The 12806-nt window shown below is 45.9% G+C and overlaps 1 protein-coding gene across 1 annotated transcript; it reads left to right on the forward strand.

The window, feature by feature from the left end:
* Nucleotides 1-2175: 2175 nt before the first annotated feature.
* LOC137331572 (probable G-protein coupled receptor 139) lies at nucleotides 2176-12573 on the forward strand. Its single transcript, XM_067995459.1, has 3 exons — nucleotides 2176-2245; nucleotides 3264-4120; nucleotides 12445-12573. The coding sequence occupies exons 1-3, from the start codon at nucleotides 2176-2178 to the stop codon at nucleotides 12571-12573; spliced, it is 1056 nt and encodes a 351-aa protein (XP_067851560.1).
* Nucleotides 12574-12806: the final 233 nt, after the last annotated feature.

A 12806-nucleotide genomic window follows, 5' to 3' on the forward strand; every position in this document is an offset into this window, starting at 1 on the left:
AGTAATGTTAGAACAGGGTCACCATAATACTATCAGAGTCAGGTCACCACCAGTAATATTGGCGTAGAGTCGACAGCTGTAATGTTAGACTCGAGTCAGGACCATTAATGTTCGAGTGGTTTCAACACCGTTATTTTTAGTGTGGGGTCACCAGTAACAATGTTAGAGTCGAGTCATCACCTGTAATGATAGAGTGGAGGCAGGAGCATTAATATTAGAGCAGGGTCAACAACATTGATGCTAGTATGGGGTCACCACCAAAAATGTTAGAGTAGGTTCACCAACTGTAACGTTATAGCAGGGTCACCACCAGTAATGTTAGAGTGGCGTCACCACAATTAATTTTAGGGTAGGGTCACCACCAGTAATGTTAGAGTAGTGTCAATACATTTAATGTTAGAATGGTGTCACGACCATGAATGTTAGAATAGGTTCACCACCAGTAATGTTAGTGTCGGGTCACTACAATTAATGTTCGAATATGGTCACCACCAGTAATGTTAGATTAGGGTCACCAACATTAATATTGGACTAGGCTCTCCACCAGTAATGTAAATGTAGGGTCACCAATAGTTGTTTAGAGTGGGGCACCACCATTAATGTTATATTAGGATCATCAGCAGTAACGTTAGACTCGGATCACCACCACTAATGTTAGATTAGGGTCACTACATTAATGTTGGAGAATAGTCACCATAATTACTGATAAAGTAGGGTCACTAGCATTAATGTTAGAATAGGTTCACTGTCAGTAATATTTGAGTAGATTCAACACAATTAATATTAGAGTAGAGTCGCCACCATTGACGTTAAAGGACGGTCACCACCAGTGATGTTAGATTAGGCTCACCACCAGTAATGATAGAGTAGGGTGACCTCCAGTAATGTTGGAGTCGGGTCGCCAATAATAATGTTAGTGTATGATCACCATCAGTAATGTCAGAGCAGGGTTGCCACCATTAATATTAGAGTATAGTCACCTACAGTAATGATAGAGTGGGGTTACCACCAGTAATGTTAGAGAAGGGTCACCGCCACTAATGATAGAGTAGCTTCACTACCAGTAATGTTAGAGTAGGGTTACCACCAGTAATGTTAGAGTAGGTTCACTACCAGTAATGTTTGTGTAGAGACAACACCAACAATGATAACTGAGAGTCATCATCAGTAATATTAGATTGAGGTAACCACCAGTTATGTTCGAGTAGGATCACCACGTGCAATGTTAGAGTATCGTCACCATCAGTAATATTAGACTAGGGTAAACTCCAGTTATGTTAGAGTAGGGTCACTACCAGTAATATTGGAGTCGAGTCACCACCACTAATGTTAGAGTCGGGTAACCCCCATTAATTTTAGAATAGGTTCACCACCAACAATGTTGGAGCAGAGTCACAACGAGTATTGTTAGAGTAAGGTCACTACCAGTAATGTTTGTCTAAAGTCACCACAATTAACGTTAGAGAAGAGTCACCACCAGTAAGGTTACGCTAGTGTCAACACCAGTAATGTTAGAGTATGATCACCAACAATAATACTAGATTAGGCACACCACCAGGAATGTTAGTGTTGCTCAATATCAGTAATGCTAGAGCTGGGTCAGCAGCAGTAATGCTAGTGTAGGATCACCATCAATAATGTTAGATTAAAGCCAGCAGAAATAGCGTTAGATTAGGGTCACCATCATTAATGTTAGAGTAGCGACATCGCCATTAATTTTAGAGCAGGGTGCCAATGAATAATGTTACAGTAGATTCAACACCAGTCATAATCACAGTAGAAAGCAATTTTAATTATGTAATGGTTGAGTTAAGATTTCACTGATTTATTGTGAGGCCCCAAGAAGCTAACACAATGCTCAGCAGTGATATTCCCTGCACGGATCACAGTACGCGACCAGAGCACATTGGGCCTGGCATTACTTTCCGTTCATTTATTCTAATTGACGGAGTTCCATCGACTGAGGTACATTATTTCCAGATTGGCCCTCTCGGGTTCGCTGAAGTGGAAAATCTCACCTTGTTTGTTAAGTGACTGTAACTAACGCCAAATATTGTGTAATCTGATTTTCTTACCGGGCACTGTCTGGCCTATAAAGGAGGAGCATTTACGAATTTTAGATGCACTCCAGTCGGAACCGTAAAGCTGGACGGAATTCACACATTCCTTTAAAAAATGGAACGGCCAACAATTCTACTGATAACGGATATTTACTACCCCATTCTCGCCACCTTTGGTGTGCCCGGTAGGTATCCTTTTGTCTCCTAGCTGTCGATTATCTCACTGTTATTGATTATGTAACAGATTCCGAGAATGTCCTCATTGCAGAGTCTGTTATCCTCCGCGACAAATTGGTGAATATCACCGATAATCCTATCAGTCAGTTTGGCCGGTGAGGCATTGCTCTGGTCGGTAGATGGTGGGCACCGGGCGCTCAAGTTCGCTCCCTATACTGATGGAGGGCAAGGCTGATTCCCCGGTCCCTCCAACAGTATATAAATCACCAAGGGATGTGTTGCTTAGTGTCCATGGTAATCATTTCATTTGTACAGTTGTTTTTTTATGCTTTAAGTTGATAATTCCTTAGAATGCAGCCACCAGCACCCAACAGGGGACTTTAAAAAATATTTGGATAAATAATTGCCGCTCACAGAACTGTTTCCCTCCCCTCGGCTGTAAAGAACTTTCACGGTCCCACCCTAGGGTGCCATGAACTGTGTGTACAACGTCTGGTGTGCAACTGCATTGATTGCACCGGCACCGTTGAATTGCATTGTACGTACCGTTGTAAATTGTATGACCTGTATTGTGTTTGAAGCATGGCTTGAATTGCATTGTATGTACTTCTACAAATGTTATCAATCAAGTTTATTTTGAAATATAAAAAAAATCGCACCAGTTGCTGCTCTGTTCCCGAGCAGCTCCCTCGACTCGAGAAAAAGGCCAGAGTTTTCACCTAAATTAAATGATTATTTTCTCAGCTGAATGTTTCATTTGAATTCATATCTTTCCAGTAATTTCCGCAACATTATATTTCATACCTGAAACATGCCGGAAGGACGGCGGATTTTCAGTTCCTCTATACTGCGTGTTTAATCATTTCTTTATTTTAAACACATTGTCGTCAACGCTCGCCTATATAATAAAAGAAACAATCCGTGTTTATCAACCTAAGTGGGAACACATCTGTACATTACGCACAATATGCTGTGAGATTTATCAGAGTGGCCCCGTTACTTACCTCTTCTCCCCCTTTCTTACAGCGAACATAATGACAATCGTGATTCTCTCCAGAGGAAATTGCGGACTTTCCAAATGTATCTCTGGCTACATGGTGGCCATGGCAACCGCAGATCTCCTGGTCATGATCTTCAATGTAATAATGTATCATATTTTCAGTTATCTCTTTGTACTTTCATTCCTGTCCTACACTGCCGTTTGTAAGTTCAATCTATACATGAATGCTACTACCCTGAATGTGTCGGTATGGTTTACAGTCTTGTTCACATTTGACCGATTTGTAGCTATATGTTGTGAGAAGTTTAAGGCAAAGTATTGCATCGTGAGAACGGTAGCCTCGGTTTTAACAACCGTCACTGTCCTGCACTGTTTAAAGGACATCCCCTTTTGGTTTGCATATGAACCTGAACGAATAATTAACAATATTCACTGGGGTTGCCGCATCAGGGTGGAATTTTTTTCATCGCCTGCCGGTGTAGCGTTCTCCTGGTTGGAAAGTATTTTCATGACATGGCTTCCGTTTGCTTTGATATTACTGTTTAATTGTTTGACAGTCAAACGTATTTTAGTGGCCAACAGAGCCCGCAGGGGCCTTCGGGGTCACACTAGTGAGAATCAGAGCGATCCTGAGATGGAGAACCGAAGGAAATCCATAATATTACTGTTCACTGTGTCGGGCAGTTTTATACTGTTGTGGATGACAGCTGGCGTGAGTTTTTTAACCACCAGACTGACCAGCACCGCGCAATATCTAGGCGATTATTCAGCTCCCGCTTATATAGCAACTGAAACCGGATATATGCTTATGTATTTGAGTTCCTGTACAAACACGTGTATTTATGCAGCTACCCAAACTAAATTCAGGGAGGAGCTGAAGCAAGTGATGACATCTCCTTTGACATTTATTCTGACATTGGTAAAAAAATAAACAAGAAACCAAAGCTTCCTGTCCTAACTGGAGTTCAATTGCATCCGTGCTCCATTTTAGAATGGCCTCCTTGCTGTTACGATGAAAATGGATTGTTCTTGTGAAAATGAACAGGAATCAGAGAATATTTTTTCCATTGTGTGCCGTGTGTTTGATGTCTGCCGCTTTCCCAGGGTGAACAGAATCGTTGCCTGGTAAGAAAGCGCGCTTCCCGCTCAAGATTCAAAGAGAACAGTTCATGATTGAGCTTCAGCAGTGGTGTAGGACATGTGGGCATCAGAGTTAACTGCCTTGCACCGCAGGGACCGGAATGATACGCGCCAGTTTAATTAATAGTTTTCTTTCGTGTCGCAACATTGAAGAGTGCTATAAACTGGGTTATTTGTAATTCTTCTGTAATTTTGACGTGAATGTTACAGGCGCTGGTCTCCACATTGCCTCCCAGCCCAATAGAAAGGGGCCCTGTCCACTGATAAGTGATCTTATGAAGGAGACAGTAGGAACTTGGCTCGACAATGTGAAGTTAGGCATCTTTATTTACTTAACATATCAACTGATCAACAAAAATTTGGATTGTTATACCAGGAGAACAAACCATTCGACCCGACCAGTGCTTGTTGGCGTTTATCCTACACACGGGCAAATAGTTCCAATCACTTTACCCGCCCTGTCCTAACATGTATTCAATATATTTTTATTCAGACATCTATCCAATCTTGAATATTAACGTAATTTTTGCCTCCGTTAATTCACAGCTTCACAACTCTCGGAGTGAAGAGGTTTCTCCGACTCGAAATCTCTTTGATTTATTCTTTTATCTATGGCTATAAGATTTTGATCCCCCAACTAATGGGGGCAATCTGTTTCTATCTATCATGTCCCATCCGTACTTAACCTAAATCACCTGGGTACAACGCGACAAAAGTTATCAATCTGTTATCAATACGCAATCTAGTGAAAATAAGGACAGCTTAATGAAGATCGTTAGTTGATAGCTTTCTCTTGGAGATGATTATGTCCTTGATTATATTGAACAGTGGGAAGAATGAATTTTATAGCTTGGCCACTACCCTATACATCGGGACCATGCAGGGGGGTGATACTAATCAAACACCTCCAGACACCGGGGGCCCGATGTTAGCAGGCCTGCGGGTTCCCGGCGGAAGGGGGCTATCGGGCGCATGGGTATCGCGCCCGGTGAAATGAGTGCGACTCCCGCGCGATCACAGGATAATTAAAGTCATTTCCCTGAGGTGACGGGTTTTCCGCTGCTCAGCTGTGCGCCGGCGGCCTGCGCATGCGCAGTGACGCCTGAGTGATGGTGGAGCTCTATTTAAAGGGGCAGTCCACCAATGCTCCTCCTGCTGCAAACAAGAAGGAGCACACCATGGAGCACCCCAGGGGTAAGGCTGCCCCACGATTCTCTGACGACTCACTCCAGCTGCTGCTGGACGGGGTAAGGAGGAGGAGGGAGACGTTGTTCCCCAGCGATGGAAGGAAGTGCCCTGCCTCCGCCACCAGGAAGGCATGGGCGGAGGTGGCCGCGGAGGTTAGCAGCAGGGGCAACACCACAAGAACATGGATCCAGTGTCGCAAGAGATTCAATGATCTCACTAGGTCCGGCAAAGTGAGTACACTAACGCATTCTCCCACACTCCGTCTTCCACATCACCTCAAACACCTCACAACCCCTTCTGCACTGCCACCACAGCGCTCCCGCATCAATCCTCACAGCCACTCAACTATCATCCTCACCGTGCCTGCACGTACCCACCGTCCCTGTCCCCATTCGAACACTACCACACACCCCAATCCCCATACAATGGGATGGGCATGTGGCACACGCATCCTCCCATCCATCTCCCACACGCTCAACCCACCTACACCAATGCTTGAAGCATCTCACAATGCAATCATCACTCAATCACGCATCTTTGTTTTGCCTTGACAGGAGAAGAGATGCAAGAACGCCCGGGAAAGGGCACGCACCGGAGGGGGCCAGCAACACGAGGTGGTTCTAATGCACGCAGAGCTGGACGCCTTGGAGATCAGCCACACGCTGCATTGCCTGTCCGTGGCGGATGGCGAGGCTGGGGCTGCAGAAAAGTCCGGTAACGGAAAGCTGACACTCAGCAGTCATGATCGCGAATGATCTTAGCATCACTTGGCATCTGCCGCACCTCAACATTTGTCCACATGCCTGATATTGCCCTTTGTTCTCTTGCAGGGCCGTCTGCGAGCGCCGTGTCTGTGGAGGGCGATTCCTCAGAGGACATGCCAGTCTCTGAGGGTCCATCGTCACATATGAGCCAAGCATCCACCAGCGCAGATACACACACCTCGGTGGGTCCCCCTCCTCAATTAGTTGGGATTTCACATGGTGAGTCACCGCGCACATGTGAGCAAGAGCAGACCCTGGTGGCAGGGGCAGCCGCGGAGGGTCCGCGTCAGTGGGAGCACTCTTCTCCAGGCTCTGCTCAGCCGGACCCAGATGATGAACCCCAGGGGCCACCAGTCAAAAGGAGAGTCGTCGAGGGGCAGCAGCACATTGCCGAGGTACTGGAAGAGGTGCCACGTGCACTCTCCACAATCGCGCAGGTGATGGAGGAGTCCAACTCCTGCATGAGGGCAATGGTGGCACAAGTACAGGAGGGTATCCGCGAGATAGTGTCGCGGGTAGGTGCGGGAACGTCTGCGGTGGAGGAAAGGCTAGCCTCCCTCGAGCGTCACGCACAGTTCAACATTGAGTCCATCCAGGCCCTGACAACGGCTGTTCGGATTCAGAGTGAGCAACATTCTGCCGCCATAAACAGGCTGACAGATACACTACACGTGGCCTTGCAAGGTCTCACACAGGTCATCCAAACTGCCGTCCAGCAGGGTGGAAGGAGTTATATGGGCCTAGGCCATGAGAGGGAAGATGGTGAACGGGGACATGGAAGTGGGGACGCTACTCAAAGTGCCCCAACGTCTCACCCGTTGCCCCCCTCTCAACCAGTTCCCGCAATGCTGCCTCCTCTCCAGGTGGCTGAGTCTGCCCCTGCACAGGTGCAGGAGGAGCAGTCTGTGGAGGTGCCCTCACGGGCACCGAAACCCAGGGGGCGGCGGCCCAAAGCATCTACCCGGTCAGGGCACGAACAAGAGCAACCTGCCACTACCTTTGCTGGAGCCACAGGGGTAGCACCACGTAGGGGTTCCCGCAAACGTGAGGCTAGGGTGTTATGAACACAAAGGGAATGCACCTGGGTGTATGACAATTTGTTATGTTTTTATTTATAGTCGTTTACTGCACATACACAATAAACACAATTGTTCTCACCACCACTGCCACCTCTTGTCCATTCTTGAGCGGCTTGTGCAATAGGTCCCTTTCGTGGGGCTCATCATGACGACAAACACCTGGTCCCACCCATTGGGTCACACTACAGTGGGTGCAGGAGTAATGGCACCGCTCTTCTGTGGAGGGGGCTGGTATGGCCGCTCCTCTGTGCACGTGATGAGGTCTGGACGCCTCAGAGAGTCTGATGTTAGGAGAACCGTTGACATATGAGTGCCTCCCTGGCCTGACGAGCATCCAGGTGAGCCAGTGTTCGGCCCATGGGTCCTTCCTCCTCCTCTTGTTCCTTCTCCTCCTCCTCCTCCTCCTCATCGTCGTCCTCAATATGGGTGGCGGATGTGCATGGGGCCTCCTCCAGCGGCACCCCTCTCTGTTGTGCCATGTTGTGCAGGGCACAGCAGACAACTATAATTCGTCCCACTCTGAGTGGCGCGTATTGGAGCGCTCCCCCAGAACGATCGAGGCACCTGAAGCGCATCTTTAGCACCCCTATAGCCTGCTCAATTGTAGACCTGGTAGCAATGTGGCTGTCATTATATCAACGCTGCGGCTCGGTAATGGGGTTCCTCAGAGGTGTCATAAGCCACGTGAGCAGGGGATATCCCTTGTCGCCGAGGAGCCAGCCGTTGCCGATGTTGGGTACGTGGAAGAGGGGCGGGACGGTGGACTCCCTGAGGACGAAGGCATCGTGGCAGCTGCCAGGGTATCTGGCGCACACGTGTAGGAATCTCTGGCGGTGGTCACAGATGAGCTGGGCGTTCATGGAGTGATACCCCTTCCTGTTGATGAACAGTCCTGGCTCATGTGGAGGTGCCCGTATTGCTATGTGGGTGCAATCGATTACACCCTGCACCCGTGGGAAGCCAGCCACAGCATGGAATCCAACCACCCTCTCCATCTGGCTGCGGTCATCCATGGCAAAGTTGATGTAGTGCGAGGCCCTGTGGAACAACCCATCGGTAACCTGCCTTATGCACTTGTGTGCAGACGAATGACAGACCCCGGTGATGTCCCCGGTGGCACCCTGGAAGGATCCAGAGGCGAAGGAGTTGAGGGCAGTGGTGACTTTGACGGCGACGGGTAAGAAGATGCTGATTGGTCCATCCGGGAGCAGCTCGTCATTAAGGAGGCTGCAGATGTCGGCGACTACCTGGCGATTGACTCTGAGCCTCCGTCTGCGCTGCTCCTCAGAGAGGTCCAGGAAGCTGAGCCTCGGTCTGTCGACCCTGTGCGGAGGGTAGTGCCTCCTGCGACGCATCTCTCTCTGCAGTTGCCCTCCCTCCTGCTGTGCAGGTGGATGTGCCACAGCACCGTGTTGTGGGGCTCCACGTGTCTGAGGCGGACGGCGTGGCCTGCGAGGCTGCTGAGGCTGGTGATGCTGTTCGTCCTCCGAGGAGGTCAAGGCGGCCCCCATCTGGAAGGTGTAGGTCTGAGGGGTTCTGCAAGGTAGGTAAGTGTGTCCTCGCACCGGTGTTGCGGTTCCACGTCGGTGAATCTTCTTGCTAGGAGGAGGGTGGTGGAGGGCAAGCATTGCCCTATGTGACGGAGTGGCCTCCTGCGTTGGTGAAGGGTCTCCCCCCGCCCCACCCCACCCACCTGTGGAATGCACCTTGGCAGCTGCCACAGGCTGCTGGCTGCAACACGTCCGTTTGAAGTGAGAGTGTTTCCCCCAGTATGGGAAACAGTCTCAGTTCAAGGTAAAATCCCACCCTTCCTAATAAAACAGCTCAATCAGGCCTGTAAACGACCTGAAGGAGCAAGATCAATACTCACAAGTGGCATCCCGCTGGCTTTAATTGCCTGCGGGATTCCCACCTGCCGGGTCTGCGCGCGCACGCCGGCGCGTCCGTGGGGAACCCGGAAGTGGGCGGGTTCGAGACGGGATCCGGTCCCGCTCCGGGAATCCCCGATTTTCGGGCCCCCCCCCGCCGAGAACGCACCCGATATCGGGTGGTAAAATCAAGCCCCCGATCTTTTGATAGGTAGCCAGAAAGGGCAGGAATGGAGTGCATCGGATGTTTCGTGCTGCATGATCTTGGGATATCGTTGTGTGTACAGAAGTGACAGGTGAAGCAACCAGCGTGGATCATGAATAATGAAGATAACCTGAAGAACGGGTCCAAGACATGGTTAGTCACGCTGACAACACCACTATGGAATGGTTAATGTGGCTCTGGAGAGGGAGAAGATGTGTACAATCAATGACTAGATATCTGTGCAATATAATAGTTCAAGATATATATGACTGATTAGCTTTGTTTCGTGTTGATCTAAAATACTCTAATGCCAACAGAGGGGGCACTGTAAGGAAAGGGTTAATCAGACTGTCCTTAAATCTGCTCATGTTAGACTGTATTGGTTTCTCTTTATCTTGTAGTGATGTTAACATTTAGCCATTGCTTTTAAGCTGGGAAGCAATAGTCAATTTAAAGTACCATTGAGCTGTCGGGCCAGGGATAATCCTGCAGCAATGATGAGTTTCAGGATGAAATAACAAAGATTTAATTGAAGTCATACCATTGCATACTGATTCATACATTTCAGAGAACATTAGTCATTTCAAGATAGTGTGGGAAAGGAATCAGTTCTACAAACACCTCGGCATACATCATAATTGTTGATTGGTATATATGTTACCAAAACAAAGACAGACGATAATTAAAGTTTTAATTTGTAGAATTGCAATTATATGGATCAAGAGTGAAATTATCGATAAGATAACGAACTAAGGGAGATATAATTCTTAGCTCAATGGAAAAATAGCTCGTTAAGAAAGGAGAACTATCGTTAATGTTAAAGGAGAAACTAATATCATTCTCCTTGTATAGAGTTGTATTTTAACTTCATATAATTATGTAATGCAGAATTGTGTGGAATGTCACGTGGAGGCAGTGGAGAAATGGATACAAACTAGATGTTTCTCATGAGTATTTGAATTCGTAAAGACCTAAGATACCGAGCTCAGAATTAGAAAACGATTGAGTTCCGAGCCAACCATCATCCGGTGTGATAATAAGTTCTACCTTTTAAGAGTATGTTTAAGTACTATTGCATGTACTGTATGGTTCGTAAAGCTATGATACCTCACTTCAATGTTCATGAACCTTTTTGAAAACCTTACACTGACAACAGCCTTAGCACTTCAATTGTGAATGAGCTTCATTGATTAAATTAGAAGAAATTTTGCACTCACTCTTTAACCTTCCGCTTCATCCTGAGGTTCTCCAAAAGCCAAACTCCACTTGATTTCAGGACCGCATGCAGCCGGGCTCTGTCAATCCGTCTGGCATCCAGCTTCTCGTGGAAGTGGTGATGGGTTGCCGGCAGTCGGTGCAATCGGCAGATTCTCATTTATCTGGATTCAGATGAACAACAGTATTTAAGACACAAATCAGGCAGCAGGTAGAGGTTTTAAGTTGATCGGTCAGCGATGTATCTGCACCAAGCTCCAATCGTGAGAAGGCGATGCGTAATCATCCAAATCACCCAATGTCAACAGGTAAAATAAAAAGCTAATTAAACCAATGCATTACCGTGTCATATACAATCCCTTATGGTTGTGAATCCCGCCCCATGTTTCCAATTAAATAGTTGTTGTGTTCTCTTGGCTTTCTCTATCGATGACTAAACAGTTGCTGAGACCGCCGAATATTCAATTCTCCCCTATTTCTAATTAAACCGTCACAGTCTTCCCCTGCCACAACTTCTAAATAAGCGGTTGCTATATTCCCCTATATTCCATTTTGTTCTATTTCTAATAAGACAGTTGCTACATTCCCGTGACCTCTATTTATAATTAAACAGTTACTGTGTTTCCCAGCCGCCTACTTCGAAATAAATGGTGATTGTGTTCCTCCGGTCCCCATTTCTAATTAAACATTTGCTGTATTCTCCTAATTTCCACTGTTCGCAAAGGTGTTCCCCCTATATTCCACGTTCTTCTATTGCTAATTGAACAGTTACTGCGTTCTCCTATATTCCACTTTATCATATTCCTAATTGAACAGCTACTGGGTTGCCCATACACTCCACTTCGTTCCATTTTTAATTGAACAGCTACTATGTTTCCCCGATATTCCACTTTATTCTATTTCTAATTGAAAGGTTAATCTGTTCCCCTGTATTCCAGTCTATTCTATTTTAATTGAACAGCTACTGTGTTGCCCTAAATACCCCTATCCTCTACTTCTAATTAAAAAATTATTGTGTTCCCCACATATTGCACATTATTCTATTTCAAATTGAACTGTTACTGTGTTCCCCTTATATTCAACTTTATTCTATTTCTAATAGAACGGTCACTGTGTTCCCCCTATTTTCCACTTTATTCTATTTCTAATTGAACAGTTACTTTGTTGCCCTGCATTCAATTCTATTCTATTTCGAATTGAAAAGTTACTATGGTCCACCGATATTCCAAATTACTCTATTTCTAATTCAACAGTCACTGTGCAACCCCGATATCCCATTTTAATCTATTTTTAATTGAACAGTTATTGCGTTTCCCCAATAGTGCATTTGATTCTATTTCTAATTGAACATTAACTGTTATCCCCATATATTCCAATTTATTCTATTTCTAATTGGACAGTTAATGTGGTCCCCCGATAGTCCACATTATTCTATTTCTAATTTTTAATTGAACAGTTACTGTGCTCTCCCTATATTCCAGTAGATTTTATTTCTAACTGAAAAGTTATTGTGGTCTCCTATATTCCACTCTACCATATTTCTAACTGAACGATTACTGTGTTGTTCTGTATTCCCCTGTCTTCCACTTTATTCTATTTCTAATTAAACAGTTACTGTGTACTATTATAATATACTTTATTCTTTTTATACTTGAACAGTTACTGTGTACCCCTGATATTCGACTTTATTCTCTTTCCAATAGAACTGTTACTGTGTTCCCCTATATTCCAATGTATTATATTTCTAGTTGATCAGTTACTGTGGTCGCCTGATATTCCACTTTATTCTAATTCGAGTTACACTTTCTCAAGGGCAATTATGGATGGGCAATAGAGGCTGGCCTTGCCAGCGACGCCCACAGCCCATGAACGAATAAATAAAAACAGTTATTGTGCTCCCCCATTATTCCACTTTATACTATTTCTAATTGAAGCGTTACTGCTTTCCCCATTTTCCACTCCATTATATTTCTAATAGAACAGTTGCTGTCTTCACCTATTTTCCACTTATTCTACTTCTAGGTGAAGAGTTACTGTGTTCCCCCTATTATCCACTTTATTCTGTTTAAAATAGAACAAATGCTATGTTCCTCCGGTATTACACTCTATT

Source organism: Heptranchias perlo, chromosome 2 (genome assembly GCF_035084215.1).
Source record: "Heptranchias perlo isolate sHepPer1 chromosome 2, sHepPer1.hap1, whole genome shotgun sequence".
Lineage (NCBI taxonomy): Eukaryota > Metazoa > Chordata > Chondrichthyes > Hexanchiformes > Hexanchidae > Heptranchias > Heptranchias perlo.

Bases quoted from the DNA above. Each gene is read 5' to 3' on its own strand.
- LOC137331572 (XM_067995459.1), top strand. From the start codon at position 2,176: ATGGAACGGCCAACAATTCTACTGATAACGGATATTTACTACCCCATT. The intron at 2,246-3,263 runs GTAGGTATCCTT...CCTTTCTTACAG, and splicing joins CGCCACCTTTGGTGTGCCCG to CGAACATAATGACAATCGTG. The intron at 4,121-12,444 runs GTGATGACATCT...TTATATTTCTAG, and splicing joins TCAGGGAGGAGCTGAAGCAA to TTGATCAGTTACTGTGGTCG.